Genomic DNA, 22,018 nt, shown 5'->3' on the forward strand with positions numbered 1-22,018 from the left:
TTGGTTTCTTCAAAACTTTTGGTTGGAGTATATATCATGTCCCAGCAACGTTCCAGCATGTTTGAAAGACAAAGAAATGACATATGTGCCACGGACATTTTTACCACAACTTTAACCATCGACAGCCTACTAGACCTCATTCGTTCTGTGGTGCGGGAAGAGTTGTAGAATGCTGGCATGACACCTCATCCTACATCTAGCTCGATTGCAGCTGATATTAGAGAAGAGCTGCACCAGGCACTACGGGCCCCTCGCCTCCTGGCAGCTCTGCGCCAGCTCCCACTGAATGCCGTCGTGAGATGACCTATGCGGAAGCCTTAAAGCAGCCTGCTGCCTCCGCCACTGTTTGTTCGCGCTCCTCCCACCGTGTCGCTCCTGTCGGTGCTGTCAATAGCGTACTACGATGACAGGTATACGTTGCCACCCTTTGTCTGTGCCGCTTCAGAGAGCTATCATTTGAGCATGCCATCCATGACATCGGTAATAGGCGCACGTCCCCTACGAAGTCAAATATTTGCCTGGCACATGTCCACTGGCCTCTGTGCTTACATTGCGGTGAAGCGGAACACTTGTACCACCAGCGCCCATACCATCGCCTTGGGCATCGCGGCTTATCTGCTAACTCGCTGCCACCGCGGTATGGCCACTGACCCTGCAATATAGAAAACTACCTTGCCTAGCATCCTGCACAACCAACCGCCAAGTGCCAGTTGTGTTCGCTGTCGTCGAGGTGATTTTCATCGCTGCCTCAGCGGTATTCTACCGCATGGTCTCTCAACACTTGCCGGGAAAACTAACTAGAGTGACCTTTGGCGGTGGGGTCACTGAACATCGAAGTGCTGAAAACCTCCGATCGACCCAAAGACAAGACGATACCGATCCAACATTTTCTGCTGTTGGAACGGGTTTCATTTGGCCTACTAGGGACAATTGATGGTTACGCGGTTGACGCGCCAGTGGACACCGGCACCGCCTACTCTAGATTGAGTGGGAAACTGGCCTCGCAGCTGTAAAAAGAAATCCTACCGTGGTACAGGTCGAAGATTCGGACGGCTGGCAGCCTTGTTGTTACTGCAATGGGTGTCTGCGCTACTAAAGTTCATAATCATAGAGATACTTTCGTCACAATCTGTCTTGTCCTACGCGAGTGCTCCCGTGGCGTTATTCATGGGGTTCACTTTCTGCAAGAGTGTGACGCTAGTATTTACCTGCAAGGGCGTCGTGTCAAATTTTCAATGTACAGGACGACGAACGGCGTCTCGACGTACTTCATGTTTCTGAAGACAACATCGTGCTTTCTGCTCGAGCAAGCATCATGGTTGCCGTCACATGCTGCATTTTGGGTGTTGGCAAAGCGGTGGCCCAAACGCACTTAGAGCAGCTACTGAAAAAAACGACAACTGTGTAAGCAACAGTGTTCTAAAGCTTCGGGGTGGCCGATCGCAATTGCTTGTTACCTACTTTCGCAACGAGCATTGACACCGTTTCCACTGCACTTAGATAGCTTTTGTCAACAAAATCGAAGAGGTAAGCGACTGTTTCACGTCAAAGGCCACCAAAACCACTAACACAGTGCTCTGTCATATCGAAGTAAATCCTGCGCTGTTGACCCATAATCAGACCACGCCGCGCACGCTCTTGTTCAAGTCAAGGTCATGCTTCGCAAGTTCCTCAAACTGCGTGTCTATTTGTTCGCGCATGCACAGAGAGTTTCCGCAATGTCGCATGAAACACTGCAAAAGGTTCGTGGACTGCGCACTGGGCATTGTTTACATGACTTTTTTTAGCTCTGGTAAAATGTACATAGGTCAGTCGGGAAGGTGCATCACTGTTCGTCTTAGAGAGCACGATTCTTCTTTGAAATCTTTGGGTGCATCGCATCTCGCGGATCGTTGCAGAGAATGCGGTTTTTATCCTCTTTATCAGGATACTGAAGTAGTTTTTCTATCTAACAATCAATTAACTCGTGAGTTGACGGAAGCTTTTCACTTAAGAAAAAGAGGAAAACAATGCGTCAGCCAGCCTTCGGTTTTGCTGCACAATAAAGAGTTTGCTTTTCTAGATTATGTTCCGAGAAATTCTCTCTTTCTTTTACTCTGAGTTCTCGAGGTGCCACGGGTGTTCTTTTTGCCCGCACACGCATGCGTTTTATTTGGATGGCCTGTTTATAGTTTCTTCCCTTTCTAATAAATTGTTTATTTGTGAGAAAGCGCTTGTACTCTCTTCCTTTCAGTTTACTCATGCGCTTGAACTGACAGTTATACCATGCACCAGATATCCATCACTCGGCACAGGGTAAGTTCGCAAATCCGAGAAATGGTTGACGATGGGGTCATAAAACCATTCAATCGTTCGTGGTCATCTCCGGTCCTCCTTTTTAAAAAGAAAGAGGCGACACTACGCTTTTGCGTCGACTACCGAATGCTTAGCAACGTAACCAAAAATGACGTGTACCCGCTGCTGCGTATCGACGACTCATTAGCTAGACTTCACCATGCCCAATATTTCTTTCTCTGGATCTGAAAAGTGGGGACTGGCAAATCAAGGTAGATGAGCGAGATCGCAAAAAACAGCCTTCGTGACACCACTAACAATTTTGAGTGCTTTCTTTCAGCTTGTGTTCAGCACCGGCAACCTTTCAGCGAATGAGTCACATTGACTCACAAGGCTGAAGTGGCAGACTTGGCTACCTTGATGATATCGTGATTTTTTTGCCACGTTCTAGTAGCATCTTCACCGCTTGCGCAGTGCGCTGGATGCTGTTCAATTGGCAAACCTCACCCTAAAGCCGCACAAGTGCCACTTCGATTATGAGGAACTCAAGTTTCTTGGACATGAAGTTAGCACCAAAAAGCTCTGGCCCGGTACAGACAAGCTTGCCGCTGTTGCCCAATTACTAGTTCCGGTCAAGAAGAAGGCGCTCCGGCAATTTTTAGGATTTTGTGCCTAATAATGAAGTTTATTTCACGGCTTTTAACAGATAGTAGAATCCCTGAATTGCCTCACAAGAGCCGACACACCATTTGTGTGGGAACCCGAGCAACAAGCATCATTTGCTGAACTGCGACAGCGCATATAATCAGCGCCCGTTCTCGCTCATGCATACTGATGCCAGTAACATTAGTCACGATGCAGTGCTCGTTCAGTGTCAAGATGACATTGAACAATACATAGCTTCTGCTAGCCGCTCCTTATCGCGTGCCGAGGTGAATATTCTACTATGGAGAAATATTGCCTTCTAGTAGTAAGGGCCATCACAACTTTCACGCGTACTTTCATGGTCCTCTCTTCAAGATAGTGACGGATCACCATGCCCTCTGATGGTTGGCAAACATGCGCGACCATTCGAGACAACTAGCAAGGTGGATATTGCAGCTGCAGCAATTCGATGTCCCCATCGTTTATGAATCTGGCCGTAAGCACGAAGACGCTGACAAACTGTCGCACACATCCATTTGTCCGGTCAGTCAGGGAGTAGAGGTTGATGAAAGCTTCTTAAGAGCAATTAACTCTTCGGAATTGGGCAGATGACAGCGCGGCGACGATTAAATTCGGCCAATCATCGATCGGGGCCACCACACAACCATACCACGTCATCTGTACCACTCGTGGACGTCGTTTTCCCTGCGAGACAATGCGAGAAGAACGCCTGTTTGAATGACCGTGCCTACCTCGTGGTGGTTCCTTGGGATATGCCAGACGACGTCCTTTTCACTTGCCATGACGAAGCCACATCTGGCCACCTAGGCAACTCAGGAACACTTGCCAGAGTGAGCATTAAGTACTATAGACCCGGTCTTTCAGCAAGTGTCAAACAGTACGCCAAAGGCTGTCGGGAATGCCAGCACCGAAAGCAAGCTTCTGTTAAGCAGGCTGGCTTACTTTAGCCAATTTAATTACCTTGCACGCCGATCGACCAAGATGGCAAGGGCATTCTCGGACCATTTCCCCTGTATGCTCACGGTAACAAGTATGTCATTGTAGCGACCAAGTATTTACCACGCTACGCTGAGACACAAGCAATCCCGAGAGCCAGGCCCTTTGAGGTAGCGCCATTTTTGAACCACCACATCCTGTTGCATCATGGTGCACCTTATAGAGTTATAACGGACAGAGGAACAGTACTCACGGCACAGCTTATGAACACAGTTTTTGAACCAAGCAACACTAGGCACCATAAGACAACAACGTACCATCCGCAAAACAACGGACTTAGCGAGCGGCTGATTAAGAGGCTCGCAGACATGATCACCATGTACCTCGACGTAGAGCAGAAAATATGGGACCGGAATTCGCCTTACCTGACATTCGTGTATAACACTTCCGTGCAAGACACCACGTGATTCACGCCATTTCGGCTTCTCTAGGGCCGCGAAGTGCAAACCATGCTCCACTCCATGCTACCGTGTCAAGACGACGAAAAGTTGGCAGCTGACGCCGAGTGATTCGGAGAGCGTGCCGAGGAAGCTTGAGAACTCGCATGACTGAGCATCGGCGAGCAACAGCAGGCAGACGCACGAAGCTGTAATACATGTCACAAGGAAGCGGTCTACAACCCAGGAGACCAAGTCTGGGGGTGGATGTCCGTTCACCACCGAGACATCAGTAAAACGTTACTAAGCCGGTGTTTCGTCCCGTAAAAAGTGCTACGTACGCCCCGTCAAGGACGTGAACTACGAAGTGGTCCCGCACTCTTCACCGCAGTCACGTACCAGGACACGACCAAGTACGGACGTAGTTCATGTTGCGCGCAAGAAACCGTTCAGTCACCGTTTTATTTTTTTTCGTCACCCACGGGTATTATTTATTTATTTTTTGAACTGGCTTCTTCGGTCATAGATTTTTCTTAATTTCACGCTCTTTATTTTCTACTTTCTCTTCATCGGGGTTTTGTAATTCTTTTTTATTCACGTGCCTATGTTGCAGCATTGGGGCGATGTTATCTTTTTTGTTTCTTTTTTCATTCTTTTGTTATATTTTGGAATAGTGACTAATGCCAACTGCATGTAATGTTTTGAGAACAAGAGCGACCCTAACTCTAAAAACGCAAAAGATCGCGTGTTTCTATTCTCGAGAGCCATGGCGCGACGGACGCGCTTTTCGAGAGCCGGCTAGATCTCGATTAATTAAAAAGACGCCTGCACTTTTGAAGTCTTCAGACAATATGGAGAATTTGAGACGTTAAACCTCAATAAATATTATTAATATATTCCCAGGTATGCTTAAACTTATGTGTATACACGATCAAGTGGACGGTGAAATGACCGATAATATAGCTCAGTTGGTGCAGCATTAGACGCGTTATTCGAAAAAGGCACGTTTAGTCCTTTCAAGACGCAAATTATCTTTTCGCCCACTTATATTTTTTCGCAATCACATCGTAAGTACTATTAATAAGAGCCCCTATACTTTCCTTGGTATCACCGTTTGTTAGTTCTCAATATAATTGCGTCCAACAAAAGAAAAACTAACGCCTCAATTTTCGCTTGCTTCCATCTTTCACAGCTGTTGTGAGAGTAATATGTCGGAAGGTGTACCTTCAATTCGCTGATTTGTCATGTTTTTTCAAAAACGCTGGATCCGCAAAAAAAGAAAAAAATTGGAACGCCCTATATAATCGCATGTCTTCATTCGATGTGGCCAGAATACGATTCTACAGAGGTGAAATTTTCCTCTCCTGATTCTGGTTTCGTTGTGTGGGTGCCTCACCGGCGACCACTTGCCGGTAATGCACTTTCTCAACGAAGCAGGATTGGACATCCTGGTGTGGTACTTGGCCATAACCTCCATGAATACAACAATTAAACCTTGGCTCTCAGTCGCCAGCGGCGGCGAAGCACCTGTCCAAAGTGCCGCTCAGACATGCGACGCAACCGAGGGAGCAAAATATGTCTGGGTCCGAACAGGCCGCCACTGTAATCTGAACTTGGCTACGTTCAATTCTCTAATGCTATCTAATGAGGCTAATGTAGCTCTGCTAGTCGAGGAATTAGTGGGCGTGTAATGAAATTTCACTATCATCATTACCAACATCATCATCAGCCTGACTGCTTCTACTGCAGGACAAAGGTTTTTTCCCTAATACACCCCTTAACCTGGTATTGTGCTTTCTCCTTCCACATTATACCTGCAAACGTTTTATTCTCATCAGCCTAACTTACTTTCAGTCTCCCCCTCGCACGTTCGCCTACTCTGGGAATTCAGTCAGTATTTTTTTTTAGTGACCAGCGGTTATCTGGCCTAAGCGCTACGTGCTCAGCCGATGTCTATTTCTTCTTCTCGATTTCAACTAGGATATTCTTAAGCCCAGTTTGTTTTGACCCACTCTGCTCTCTTCTTGTCTCTTAAGGTTAGTCCGATCATTTTCCTTTCCATCGCTCACTGTGTGGTCCTCAATTTAACTGGAACTCTCTTTGTAAGCCTCCAGGCTTCTGCACCGTAGGTAAGTACCAACAAGATGCAGCGGTTATATGCCTTGCCTTTGAGGGCTAGTGGTAGATTACCATCCATCATTTGAGAATGCTTGTCAAATGTAATCCAAGCCATCTTTATTCTTCTAGTTACTCCAATCACATGGTTATGCTCCACGGTTACGACCTGTTTTAAATTCAGATATTTCTTTACCATTTTCAACAATTCTCCACTTATCACAAAGCGCTGCATTCTGGTAAGACTTTTCCACAATACTTTATTTTTATGGATAATATTATAATATTTATAGGCCTATTTTTCTGCTTTGCGTGTCCAGATCTGTATTCATGAGCTGCACTTATTCTCCTGAGTTACTCATCAAAGTAATGTTATCCGCGAATCGTAAGTTACTAAGATACTCCCTATGATCTCTTATCCATAACTGTATATAATCTAGGGCCCCGACAACCTCCTGTAAGCACGCGGAGAACAGCGTTGGTGAGATTGTGTCTCCTTGCCTTACATCCTTCTTAATTGAGATTACGTCGCTTTCTTTATGAAGCGCATCTATTAGAACTCAGCAAAGTTAGGAGGACAAGTGAGGCGTGTCGAGGGCTGAAGAATGGACAGTTCCAATACCACTGTTGATTAGTTGACAGAAAAGAATTGCGGGTTTGGGTTTATTATACACAAAAATATGGCTGCCAACATAGAGAAATACTATAATATCAGTGATAGGGTGGCAACTATCATAATTGAGTTTAACAAAAGCTACAAGTTGAAGCTGGTAATGACCTAGGCACCTATATAGAGCCATGAAGATTATTTTGTGGACGCTTCTAAGACGTAAAGTCAGTCAATAATAAAGTAAGGGCGCAGTACAATATTCCGATTGGTGATTTTAATGCCAAAGTAGGCACAAACAGGCCGTAAACCATGCAATGGGGGAACATTGCATCGGCTCTAAAAATAACAGCGGAGTTATTTGTAGAGTTCGCAGAACGTATTAGTTTACGGATAATGAATACCTTCTTCAGAAAACGGCCTAACCGTAAGTGGACGTGGCGAAGTAGTAATGGCGAAACTAAAAATTGCAATAGACTTCATTTAGTGTGCACACCTATTGGAACTGCACAAGATGTAGAAGTAGTTGGCAAGATCCTATGCAGTGACCATCAAATAGTATAAGAGATCGCATTCACCTAGATTTATCAAGTGCAAAGGCAAAAACTGATACGTAAGGAGCGAAATAAAGATCTAGCAGTGCGAGGGTAACTACTAGAATTCAGTTTCACTTCAGCATATATTCGAAGCTATAAACGAGGTAACCGACGTTAACAATGACACAATGAACGATAATCTTACTCGTGTCATCAAAGAATGTGCAGTGGAAACAGGAGGTATAGTCACAAGTCAAGACACTGGCAAACTTTCTCAGGATACAAATAATCCATCTAGGAGAGGACAAACCATGAAAGCCTCAATAGACCTTTTTCAAGCACACTAGAGCCACCAACGGGCATGCAAGTGCTTATGGACAAGGTTCGTGCGCCGCAGCAGCGGCCACGACCAGCGTGCCAGCCTCACGCTTCAACTTTCCGTTTGCACTGTGCCAGCGCTTCTCAGATCAAGTGAATTCGGCAAGGTGTGATATAATAATGCGTGATTCACTCACAAACTTCAGTATTTCTGCGCAATGACCTGTCCACGATTTGCACTTTTCTCTCTGTTAAACCAGCTGTTTGGTTCAAAAGTGTCAGTTAATTGTTATTTTATTGCATCTGTTCTACTTTGACCTAATTAAACCATAGTACAACTTGGTTGCTAAAAAAGTGCAAGCAAGGTTCATAAATTGACGTATACATGAGGAATCAATGTCGTATGATGCTGTTAACGGGTAAATTGTTCGGTTCTGCTATAATCAGTTGATTGATTGATATGTGTGCTTTAACGTCTAAAAACCACCATATGTATATGAGAGACGCCGTAGTGGAGGACTCCGGAAATTTCGACCACCTGGGGTTTTTTGCCGTGCACCCAAATTTGAGAACAGAGGCTTACAACATTTCCGCTTCCATTTGAAAAGCAGCCGTCACAGCCGGGATTTTATCCCGCAACATACGGGTCAGCAGCCGAGTAATTTAGCCACTAGACCACTGCGGTGGGGCCGTTCTGGTATATTCAAAAGTGCTTTAGAAATAAGCAGAATTTCCTAAAATAAAATACATTATGCATATGCGTCTAACAACTTTCCTCGGCACTTTAACTGCAGGTTGAAATAAAGCCTACACGGCAAAAACAGAAAAAACAGGACCAGGAAATAAATATTCACACCGAAACCGCCCACACACGACCTAAAGGTTATCACCTATGTAAGAAAATGCGAGTGAATCGCGCATGTCATAAAGTACAAAAAGATTAACAACCATAACACGTGTTTACTATTAATTATTTAAGTCAAGGTTCTTGTGTTGTAGCGATAGCGAAGGTTAATTAGCCTAAACAAGATGTGGTGTTCTTAATGATATGTCTCCGAGATTTCTAGCGTGGTCTGGTGTGATTTTGCAAGATTACCAGGCCTTCAAAGATGCATATGCATAACTGAAAATGTGACGTGCGATCAGATGGCATCATTTATTGAATTTTGATGCTCTCTGAGGTGGGTGTTGATACATGAACTCGTTTCACCGATGTATATATGTAAAGACAAAAACAATTCAGTTAGCATCTCCTACACAACAATTGAAATAACAATTGACATGCCTCTTATAGTACTTTTCTCTGCACGCTGCAGACTCCTGCGACCTTCGCAGTGCAGCCTACTACAAGCCACTGTAATGAAAGGAATGTTATTATATATATGGTGCGGAAAAGACAACCCTCGTCCTCCTATCACTTGCCAACGTCCATTCAGACTGTGCAGAACGTATGTCTGTAAGAACTGCAATATTCTTAGTTTCATCACGGGTGGAACTTGTCCGAAATAATATTTGTCTGCCGTGCGATTGAGGTGTTAACAAACCGATGCAATGTGGTATAGGCTGGACACCGCGACTTCTTGCAGCTGGAAAGGATTGCTCATGTATTGAGCCCAAACTTTTTTGTTTTTTTTTCTTTGCCGGGCGTTAGTTTGACATCAATATTCATTAATGAACAATATTTTAAAGAGCCAACGAGAAATTCAATAGTCGTCTCACTAAATGCGGAAAATTTTATAAGGCCTTGTATAAAAAAAACGCAAATTATCTCGCACGTGAATTCTAGTTCCATTCCTTCGTCTGTAAACACGTTCAGAATGTGTTTACTTTTCCTTTCTTACCACGCTTGACTTGTTAAAAAAATTTAAAAGAAATATGTAACTGTAACGCTTCTTTGCAGTCACGTGTTAACATCCCAATCAAGCCAAGATAGTATTGAAAGCGATGGTGCTTTATGAGCAGCTCATCGTCGAATAACTATGCATTCAGTGTTCCAGCTCACATTCTTCACGATAGCTTGTTTTGACCACATGTATCGGTACACTAGAAGTCGTATGCCTTTCATCTTTTACGTTCGATCTACACCCGTCCAGCGATACCTACATTGACTGCGTTATTGTTTTTCATTTATTGAGTGGATATAGATTCAGTTATGTTCTGACCCCATAAACAAACGGCGCCAGGTTCATTTTGTTTTGTGCTCGCACGGCACCAACGAGCAGCGGGTGGAAAAAAAGCTGGTTCACTCGGTGTACCAACGTTTCTCATAGTGCTCCGCAATCACGCGGGGTGTTGTCAGATTACTTGATAGAGAACTATTGCAACCGACAAAATAAAGATAGTGGGGCTTTAAATATTAATGAATAGTCGTGGTAGCCGACATTAGAAGGTATACCATGGAGAGAATCGAACAGGCTAAAAAGCAGCATTACCCTTAAAGCTGCGAAGGCAAAGTTGGGCATAGGCCAAAATTGGATTTATGTATTAACGGACAAGGAAGGCAATGTCATAGCCAATATAGATAGGATAGTCGAGATGACAGAGGAGTTTTACGGAGGAGATGAGGAGTATTACAGAGGAATGTACAGAAGCCGAAACAACCAGGATGATATCGTGAGAAACAACAATAGTCCCGAGGAATTTGAAAACATACCATTGATGACAAGAGAGTAAAGAAAGCCCTAGAAGGAATGCAAAAAGGCAAAGCCGCTGGAGACGTAAAGGTAAACTCTAAAGGAAAATTACCCGAAAATGTGTAACGGAGCCAAATAGTCGTGCGCAATGAACGGATCGACCGTTGAGGAGTAGCCAGAGAGGGATGCGTTGCCGCGTGCAAAGCACTTAGTATCCAAAGGGATGAACCGCGTGGGAGATGCGGTCCATACGCATACTGTTGGCAAGGGCACTTGCCGTCTTCCTCTCTCCTGGCTGAGTCTTCCCCCTCATTTTGATGGTGACGGTTGGTGTTGCGGCGCGCTCGAAAAGCTCGACGATCTAGGAGTCGCGACGCGGTGCTTTGTCTGTACGCTTGTAGTAGCGTGCGCTGCTGCTTTTACGTTTCGCCAGACCCATGCATGAAGTCTGGAGCAGGTCTCCACACGACGCCACGCCACGCTGTATATCTCTGGTTTAGTCACGTTGGTCACGGTCAACTCGCGACAGCACCGGTTGGAAATGAAGGCCAACATGGCGGCCGAGAAGACAGCAGCCTATCGGATACATTATATCAGTCTGACAAAGGGCAGGCATCAGCGCTGGATTTGTTCACAAGTAGGTGATCATTCCTTATTCTGCCATAATTGTTGCGTGTGTAATACGGATCGCAGTTGCCGGCGACGGGTTCGGTTGTGCTGTATATCGCACGCATGAAATGCCCCGCGAAGGTCGGCTTGCGCGTCTGCAGTTCGCCTCTGCTCTTTGACCACCTGGAAATTGACCGCCATTGCTGTCAGCCACCCGTATGCTCGCTCATCGAGTACTCGCCTGTGTTCGCCGCCGTGATGAGCTCTGGGCTCACGTTATTGGGCGGAGACCTCGTCGCTTTGTTGCGAGTCGTCAAAACACGTTGGAGTTGCTGGTAACGAATAGCTTGGATGTGGCGCGCTGCAAGTGCGCCGGCACGGGCTTGCAGAGCTTTCGCTAGTGTTGAAACTCGGTGAAACTTGGTCGCCGTTACATTTGCCTTCCCCGTCAATCGGTCACAAGCCACTCGGCGCCGGCTGTTGGCAGCAACAGCAGGGGCGGAGTCGCGTTGGCTCGCTGCACTCACTCGAGTAAGTGTAAAATCGGCGCATTACTACCGGTTTCTTCGGCGCTCGCTTTAAAACAGCTTGGTGCTGTTCGTGGCGGCGGTCTAGCATGCTCGCTCTTCTGTTCAAGGTTCACTGGCAGCAGACGCTCCACATGCAACGCTGTGTTTGATCTCGCGTTCACTTGCTAGAGCTGAACGACGTCGTTCGTTTAGTATTCTCCCAACTTGCCGGCGGCTTGGTGGTTCGTGATGCCTCGGAGTAATGCCTGTGGCCACCACACTTAAGCTGTTGCGCTACAGGTATTGAAATACGTGTTTGACAATATGTGACACCATGGTGAAATAATTTGCATATCATAATTTACACATATGGTTTTATACCAACTTGCGCGTACATGTCGTATAAGTGCATTTTCATCTTCCCTCACGCGTGACTTACTATTTTTACAATTTTATTGTACAGCCGTGGGCGTGCAACATGCAGACGACTGTGCCTGTGTGCGCTGGCGTCTGCAATACCTGTCATCTATCGCTTACGTCGGAACATCTGTAGAAAGACTATATGAGAAATTAGATACTTGGGTGTCGTATTTTACACGTACGTTTTCTTATTACCATGCACGTACTTGTCGTATTTCGTGCATATTCAACCTCTGTCACGTGTGACTTGACTATTTTTACAATCCTATGTGCAGCTTTTGGTACAAACTGTGCAGAAAGCGGCGGCCGTGTGCGCCGGCGTCTGCAATGCCTGTCATCTATCGCTTTCGACAGAACAGCTTCAGAAGGACTTTACGAGATGTGAAGGTAAAGTTATTTGCGTGTCATATTTTACACATAAGTTTTTATATCAACTTGCGCATACTTGTCGTATGCGTGCACCTTCATCTTCTGCCCCGCGTGACTAACTATTTTTACAATCTTATTTAGAGCCGTGGGCGCACAAAATGCAAAAGGGTGTGTGCGCTGGCGTCTGCGATTCCGGTCATGTATCGCTGCTGTGTGAGGAGCTTCACAAGGACAGTACAAGATGTGACAAAGATGCTGGACTTGTATATTTCGCCAGGCATTCACTTGAAGAATGGAGAACCTTTGTGTGCTAATAAAAAATAAAAGATCTCAATGTCTCACTTTTGTCTTTCTTTGTTTCAATGAATTCGCATGCAGTGGCACACAGATAGCTAAATAATTTTTCGTGTGTTTTTTTCCGCGTCACATGTTGCTCGCTGTGCAGAAAAATGGGCGAAAAAAATATTAGGCCTGACGGAGACTGAATAGACAACAATACTTAAACTTGGGATAAAAAGTTCATCCGATAAGATTATTTGAGTGAACCAACCGATCATCCGGCAAACTGCAACTGTGAGGACTCACGGTTGCCTGGTAAGATGTATATGTGGGGATTATCGGTTGCCAGATAAGGCGTAAACGTGATAACTAAATGTTAGCCTTTGAGGTGATTTGGGGGACTAATGGTTGCCCTCTGAGGGGTAATTGTGAGAAATAAATGTTTACTCTGCCCTTGACTCTGCCCAAGCACAATGTTCATCCCCATACCTAAAACATTTTCCTTGTCCGTCACGAGAAAGTCCTTCTTGCCGCCGCTTCCCAGGTTTCCAAGTGGCAGTCCCCTTTGTGGTCGCTGTTTTCCTTTTGCTCGTTGGCTTCCTTTTATGTGTCGGCTTGTTCTGCCAGTTGTTATCCGCAGGTGCTTGAAGAATTTCTTTGGTGTTGTTCTTGGCACTTTCCATAGCGGTGTCGATGTTTAGAACTCGTTCCCATGTCACCTCCTTGTTCGGTAACGACAGGAGACGGCATCGGATGTTCTCGCTGCGAAGACCCGAAATTAGCCAATCTCGATATGTTTCTTCAATGAAGCTGCCGAACTCGCATGTAGCTGCTAGCTTCTTGAGCTCAACGGCAAATTCTCCAATTGTCTCACTTTGGCCTTAATCCCTCCGATTAAACCTGTACCGTTCCGTGACTATGGGTGTGAACCTGTACCGTTCCGTAAAACAAAAACGCACAGAAAACAAGCCCCTATACATAGCTTTCAATGATTACAAGAAGGCGTTTGACACAGTCAGGACATTAGCAGTAATGCAAGCACCACGGAATGAGGGTATCAACAGTCCCTACATAAACATGCTGGAAGAAATCTACAGTGGATCCACAACCACCATAGTTCTTTATAAGTAAAGTGACAGAACCAAATAAAGAAGGGCGCAAGCCAGTGAGACACGATATCCTTCGTGTTATTCACCGCGTGTTTACAGAAGGTTTTCAGGGCCCTAGATTAGGAAGAGTTGGGGATAGGACCTAATTAAGAACATGTTAGTAACCTGTGAGGCACTGATGACTTTACCTTGATGATGAACTCAGGGGAAGAATTACATCTTATGATGACTGAACTGGACAAGGAAAGCAATAGAGTGCATCCGAAAATTATATGCACGCAACTAAAGCACTGTGTCACCATGTCGAAAAAAACGCAATTTTGGATAGGTGAAGCGACGCTGGAAGGTGTAGATGAATATCTCTACTTAAGCACAGGTAGTAACCGCAGAGTTGAACCTTGACAGTGAAATAACCAGACAAATAATCTTGGTGTGGTGCACATTCGGCAACAATTTTCATATAATGTATGGTAATTCCACTAACCCTCAAAAAGAAGGCATATAACAAGTGCATCTTCCTGGTACTTGCCTACGGAGCAGAAACCTGTAGGTTTAAAATGACGGTTCAGCTTAAATTGAAGAGGATTCAGTGACTGATGGAAAGAAAAATGATAGGTGCAACATTAAAAGAGAGAAAAAAGAGCAGAGTGGGACCGGGAACGAACCTGGCTTTAGGATATTATAGTTGAAATCAATAAGAAGAAATGAACAATGGTGGGCACGTAGAACGTTGGCAGTATAACCACAAGTCATCATGCTTACTGGTCTGATTCGCATTGAAGAAAACGCAAAAGGGGGAGACAAAAAGTTGATTGATATTTGGTGTTTAACGTCCCAAAACGACCATAAGATTATGAGTGACGCCGTAGTAGAAAGCTTCTGAAATTTAGACCACGTGGTGTTCTCTTACGAGCACCAAAATCTGAGCACACGAGCCTACAGCATTTTTACCTTCGTCGAAAATGCAGCCGCCACAGCCGGGATTAGATCCCGAAACCTGCGGGTCAGCAGCCGAGTACCTTAGCCACTAGATCACCGCGGTGGGGCAGAAATACAGAAAGTGATGGGGGCTGATAAGAATAAAAAGTCGCAGGTATAACTTGGCAGCAGAAAGCACAACGCCTGGTTCATTGCCGAATCCTGGGAAAGGCCTTTTCTCTGCAGTGGGCGTAGTCAGGCTGATGATGATGACTGCTCTTACGGCGAGAACTAAAAGATCATGAAGGACATTTGAATACAATACTGAAGTTGAGACCACAGCCACCGTCTAACTTCCATTGCTGTTTGCACAGTTTCCTCAGGATGGTGTGAGTTTGTGAACTTTGGTCATTTTCCCACTGCAGGGTTCGTCAACCGGTTTCTCTCATGGAACGGATTTGTGCCTCTTGGCCGGCTTTCCTTCGGCGTGTACCTCATACACGTGCCGTTCTACAACCTCATGCACCGTATAACCAGAGAGCGCCGGTTCTACTCTCACTTCATATTGGTGAGCCAAAAACTGTTTTGTAACATGCCCTATAAAACAAGCACACAATAGCAAATAATATAAGACTCTAATTGCAAAATACCATGATTTTTTTTCAGCTCCTCACTCAGTACTGAGTATATCTTTTGGAATAGAAATTTCTCTGCGAACAAATTGTGCAGTCTCAGCAATATAAATAATATTGAAGTATGTTATGCACAAAAAATAAAGAGCTAATATTTATTTTTTTTGTTTGCAATACCACGAGTCCCTACTAATAAAAAGCGGGTAGGCACAAGGTACAGATGCTATATTATTCATTGTAGTATCAAATCAACAAATAAAAAACAACAGGAACAACAACTTGCCACTTTGTACACGCGCAATATGTACAACACATGTTTATAAACAAAATGCAAGTGCATAGATAGCGAGAAATTCAACCTTAAAGAATGCTTACAATTTACTCACTTGTTTCAATAAACTTGTCAATTGCTAATAAAACGTGCTCTGAAGTTTTGGCAATTGCTTATTGAAACTGAGACAAAGAATCGGTTTTAGTAATATGAGGTGCCAGTACATTTCATTCACGAATGGCAACCAGAGAAAATTTGCAGACATGAGTGTTGCCTTCGAATTGCACTAATGTGTTTGTATGTTTGTGTCTTGTGGCTAGTGTTATTGAAGAAGACACGTAATTTGAAATGCATATTTTAAAATAATTGGACAGGAGGTAATAAATAAATTTTAAACGTGCCTCTTGCTCTAGTTATTCTAGCATAAGAAGTCCAGAAATAGAATTTTAGTGGGTGAGTATAAACGCCAAAATTAGCCTTAGATAGCTTTTATGGCCTTCCTCTCTACTGCTTCTATTTTTTTGTGTTAGTGCGGGTGTGTGGAAACCGCACTGTACTTCGTACAGAACCACTATACTCCTACAGGAACTACTGTCGAGTGGACGTAACTTTTCATATTCGCCCTTGTGCTAACCCAACAAGTCAATCACAGTGCGCGAAACTTTCTATGATTTGCCCCGATGTTTTCGTTTTGATCTCGCAAGTTCGCCTTGTTATTCTCGTTTGATGCTCTTGATAACGACTCCGGCTTTTGGATCTAGGCCACGTGGTGGCAGCTGACATTGGGAACTAAAAGAATTTCATGCATACAAAAAAGCACTTCGTCGAAGAACGATTATGAGTGTTGCAGAATGTTTCCTCAATTGTGTAACGAATACCTATGTAAACAGTAGAGCCTAGCACAAAGACACATTTTTAGATCTGTTGTGATGCGACTGTCATGTGAGTGTTCACCGTAACCTTTTCATCATTATGCAGGTATCCAACTGCTTCATCGTCCTTGTGTGGAGCTATATGCTCAGCTTCATATTAACTCTCGTCTGCGATCTTCCCGTTGCGCAACTAGAGAAGCTCGTGTTCAACCGAGACATCAAGAACGGCGCTGGCACCCCGGAAGAAGTTCAGAAGCAGCACCAAGTAACGGGAGAAAACGCCGAAATCATTCCTGTTATGACAATGACTCACCACACTTCGAACAATTGTCGCACTGAGAGATAGCATTTCTACGAAAAAAAAAGTTCTACGCTTCCATTCAGTCGCCCTTTGAAAAACCCGCCCTCCAAGATATACCATTCGGCACTCGACTTCTCTCACGAAATGTTATTCTGGTGCGTTTTTTCACAAAGAAAGCGCCGCGCCTCGAGGTTTGTCGATAGTTGCTCAAAATTTGTTGGTCATGTCATTATGGACGCTGTGTAAAATGGACGGGTACAGTGGGATGCCCTATATAAGAAGGTGCTTGTTCGCGACAAAATATTCACGCACAAGAGTGTACAGGCTGAAGAAAAAAGCCACGAGAACTACCAATAAAATGGTTGACAATGCGCCTCATAACAAGCACTGGTGGCAATTAAACTGGTTGTTTTCAACGGAAATGCAAATTCACAACTGAAAATAACCATGGAGACATGATTAGCGCCCGTTGGCGGATACAAGAGCGTGTGAAAGGACAAAAAACGGATATATATATATATATATATATATATATATATATATATATATATATATATATATATATATATATATATTTATATATATATATATGTATATATATATATATATATATATATATATTTATATATATATATGTATATATATATATATATATATATATATATATATATATATAAATATATATATATGAAAATAGTGCGTTTAGCAGGAAGGAAGAGGGGAAATTTCTGAGATCTCTCGATGCCTTTTGTGGGGCAGTCAATAACATGGGAGAATGCCTACAAGATCTAAATCTAGACAGATCTCCACGCAACAATCAAAGTGTCACTTGATTCAAACAATGTGCTCTTTGCTCCACCACATAGCTTTGTACCCCTCACAAGACTATTTCGTGCATACGTGCGAGCTTGCCATGACGCTATTGTGTGTCCATTTAGTGACAATTTGAAATTGTTGCATGCAACAAGGAAATGATGCTTTCAAGTATAGTATAATATTTCCCAACGCCAATAAAAATCTTTAGGCAAGTTTGTTGGTCTTTGAAGTCCTAAAACAACGATATGATTTTGAGGGACACCTGTGGAAGGCTCCGGAAATTTACACCATCTTGTTTTTTTTTTTCGTTTGCACTGACATGACCTCGTACAACGTTCTCTAGTCTTGCGCCTCCCTCAAAATACGACCGCCATGGCAGAGCTTGAACGAAGGACCTCCGGGTCTGTAGCCAAGCACCATGACTGCCACGGGACCGAGCACCGATAATGAGAAAAGCTTCGTTTGCACAGAACAGGCACCAAAGACGCATTTGCGACTTCACTCGTGTCCTAATTTTAGAAATAAACTCTAATTAAAACTTCCCACATTATTTATGTCGTCCTTCTCGTAATGGTAGTCTGTAAAAGTTCCAAGCATGCAGTGAAAAAGTCTAAACTTGCCTCGAGTGCCATACGGAGAATGTATGAGAGAGACAAAGTTCTCCTGACACACGGAGAAGCGTAGAACACCGAATATGCTGCGGCATCAGAGGCGGTATTTTACTTGTGTTTTTACAAGGGCCTCACACAATTTCTTCTGGCTCTCTAACTGTAAAACTCCGCAAAAGGTTTTGATGGAAACCGAGTTGTGACTGTGTGATATGGCACTTTTTCGAAATGGAACGGCCTCATTAGGAGCTAATGCGCATCTCTCTGCACGCAAGATTTCACTTCTAAAACCTATAAAAACATTCTAAGTGATACGCGTTTTTCTTAAGAGTTATAAATTGTTCAAGGCACCACAACAAAAGATGGCTTTGCCTAACAGAAACACACAAAAATACGCCCCTGCAAGATGCATGTTCCGACAAATGTTGGCGTTTAGGCAGGTGACGCTGAATGTATATAAATATATATGCTTTGGTACAATTTTTACGACCTACGCGGCTCGTTGTCAATCCCATTGCAAGTCAATAATTTAAACTGCTCTATGACCTCAGCACATTGTCCTTGTGCAACATTATTACTACAGGTCTTATACTGCTGTTCATGTTCCTCTTGCTTCGGACAGGTCCATATGAAAGTATTGAATCAATCATTGAACTTAGTCGACTGAAAAGCTGATGCCTTCTGTAAAATATGCAGTAGAATATGCCTGATCCTCAACTTAAGCTGAACCCTCTTTGTAAGTCTCCAGGTTTCTGCTCCATATCTAAGTAATGCTCCACTATTAATGCTCCGCCATTGTCGCTGCCGCGAGCTGCAAGCCTGCAACCACAACTGCAAGCCAGAGACGGCCAGGCATTGATACCCTGTTCTTACCAAGGTCTTCGACCTTCAGTAACTAGGCAACCCCTTCTCTAGATTTAGCTTCCATCTGGGGATTGCTCTCCGGACACCCAGATTTCGTCGTTCGATGGCAAGTGCTGGTGAAACAGCCGGCTGATTCTCTTCGGTGCGCTGTTGGACAGTTTTTTCGGAAGGCCTTAGTTAAATCTTGCTTTAGGACATAACACTTTCAAAGCTCAAAGGCTGTAACATAGAGACGATGAAATAGGCGTATTTTGGAAGCAGCGAAGACGGTGTCTGCGCTCACTACCTGACGTGAATGGCTTGGACAGGTCTACTTTGGCGCTGGGGTAGCCGTGACTCGAGGAAGGAGGATGGGTCAAACAACCCTCAAGTTTTGAGTGTGAAAACGTAGAGTGGATTCGGGACAGTTGCCTGCCGGTGAGTCGACACGACAGCTTTACTTTGTTTGGCACTGTCCAGCCTGGTGTGTTTCTCCAGGAAGCAGCAAGATTGAGTTTTTTTTTCTTCAATAAAATGTAAAGTGGGTCAAGTTTTCAAGAGACTTGGCACTGTTGTAATCTTGTCACACAGGCAGCCTCAGCCACAGTTACGTTCACCGCTGGCTTGCTGATGTTACACGGCACACAGAACTGTGGTTATGTTTCTTGCCATGGTTTTAAGAAACCGAGCTTGGCAACTGGAAAAATGGCAGCGCCTACCACCGATGTTTGCATGCCGGCGAGCACATGTGAAAACCGAGGAAGCTCAACCGAGGATGCTTTCGCCCTGTGTAACATCGACGAGCCGTGGTTAGCGCTAACCGCGGTTAACCGCGATTGACCTCGGTTGTTGTAAACGCGCTTAGCTTGCCGTTGTAACATGGGTATTATTCAACAGCCCCACAATATACACAATTTACGTAGACTCAAACTATAAAAGTCGGCTGCTTTTTTACTTGATGGAGGTATTATATTTTCTGATCATTCTTCGAAATGCAAAAATAGTAGTACTTGGCTAACACTGTGACGGCCACCTATGACTTTAAATATATTTTATGTTGCCCGCCAAATATATTGCATAGGTGTTAAAGGCAGAAGTACCCGAAAGTATACTCAGTACCAGAAAACGCCAGGACACCAAAATAAGTTCTGGAAACACTCTCAAAAATAATTTTTGTGGAAGCTATCTTCACATTAACCGAAGATGAGACATCTCTCGTTCTAGCTCAAGGTATAATTGGCTGAAATGAGCCGGGACGGGATGACCTGTATTTACAAACACCGGGACAGAGCGTGAAGTTTTCGGGCCTGGCTGAACCTGGGCCCAAAAACCAGCTCGTATAGTGCTGTAGTTCAAACACAAGACATACGTGAGTTGACATTGACATAAAAGCTTTTTATGGAGCCTTGAGGGGATAAGAATGAACATCCGATGGGCAAGCCACCATAAACAGACATGAGACATGTGCTTCAGTTTTAACGAAAGAACCTTCTTTCAAAATTTTCCATTTAACAAATCATGAATAAGTATTACCACCCAGTAGAGTTCACTGTTCTGCAGCAACTGTGTCCTGCAACACCGCTAGACGCTGAAATCGTTTGCTGCTGCATAGTGAACGGCCCGATGACACCAATCATTCAATCTTACAGAAGGCTGTCGCCTACAGTCGGCTCATACCATTTAGTGATGAAGATAGGGCTGATGCGGCCACTTGCACCAAGTCTTTACATTGGTATATTAACAAAACACTGCCAACGAAAATTACTATGGCATAATTGAGAGGGTGGCAAGTTTTATAATCAGGTTAACAAAAGGTACAATAAGAAAGTGGTACTGGCGTAAGCACCTACATCGATCCATGATGCTCACTTGGTAAACGCTTCTGTGAATAGGGAGAGTGAACCATTAATAAAATGAAGACATAGTATGTTTTTCTGATTGGTGATTTTAGCGCCAAAGTAACAAGATTAAGGTCGGAGACCACGCAGCGGCAGAATATAGTATCGGCTCTAGAAATTCCCGAGGATAGTAATAATAGACTTTGCAGACCATAATAATTTAGAGATCCTGAATACCTTCACCATGAATAAAACAGCATAACAGTAAGTGGACGTGGCGAAGTTATAATGGCTAAGCTAAAGATGAAACAGACTTCATTTTGTGTGCACAACCAGGCAATCATCAGGATGTAGAAATGTATGGGAAGATCCGATGCAGTGACCATACAATGGTAAGAGCTCGTATTCACCTGTATTTTTGAAAAAGCAAAGGCGAAAACTGACACTCAAGAAGCCAAATATTGAGCTAGGGGTGAGAGAGAAAGTACAGAAATTAAAAGTATCACTTCAGAATATACTCGACGCTCCAAGAAAAGTAACCAGTGTTAACGTTGGCACAATCAATGATAATATTACTAGCATCATCAAAGAGTGTGCAGTGGAAGTCGGCGGTACAGTGACAAGACGAGACAGTGGCAAACTATATCAGCAGACACAAAATTTCATTAAGAGACGACAAATATTCAAAGGCCTAAAGGAAACCGACAAATTAGAGCTAGTGGAGCTTTTGCAGTTAATCAATAGGTGTAAAGTAGCCAACATCAGGAGGTTACTTTTTGGAAAGAATTGAACATGGAAAGAATTGAATAGGCTATAAAACGCGGCATAAGCCTAGAAGCCAGCCTATAGAGAAGGCAAAAATCAGATGGATACATTAAGAAAATTTTCGGATTGCAAAAGCGCTGCTATGTTGACGAACTTCAAAAAATTTAGAAATATGGTCCACGTTGAACTAATGCAGGCAAAAATGAAATACAACAAAAAAATATTTGATAAATTGAAGAACAACCCAAGTATACTTTGGAATGAAGTTTGAAACATTATTACCATGAAAAGAGAGCAGTAATATGAACATTACATAGGTGCAGAGGTACAGAAGCAG

The 22,018-nt window shown here is 43.8% G+C and overlaps 1 protein-coding gene across 1 annotated transcript in view; it reads left to right on the top strand.

Annotated features, from left to right (window-relative positions):
• The window catches only part of LOC119161992 (nose resistant to fluoxetine protein 6), a 151,032-nt gene extending 133,920 nt beyond the window's left edge, over window positions 1-17,112 (top strand). The window contains exons 14-15 of the mRNA XM_037414480.2: window positions 15,161-15,303; window positions 16,617-17,112. Of these exons, the coding sequence (XP_037270377.2) occupies window positions 15,161-15,303; window positions 16,617-16,856 (383 nt within the window). The 3' untranslated portion in view covers window positions 16,857-17,112. The remainder of the gene's footprint in view (window positions 1-15,160; window positions 15,304-16,616) is intronic.
• Window positions 17,113-22,018: the final 4,906 nt, after the last annotated feature.

Source organism: Rhipicephalus microplus, chromosome X (assembly GCF_043290135.1).
Source record: "Rhipicephalus microplus isolate Deutch F79 chromosome X, USDA_Rmic, whole genome shotgun sequence".
In the NCBI taxonomy this organism is placed as follows: Eukaryota; Metazoa; Arthropoda; class Arachnida; order Ixodida; family Ixodidae; genus Rhipicephalus; species Rhipicephalus microplus.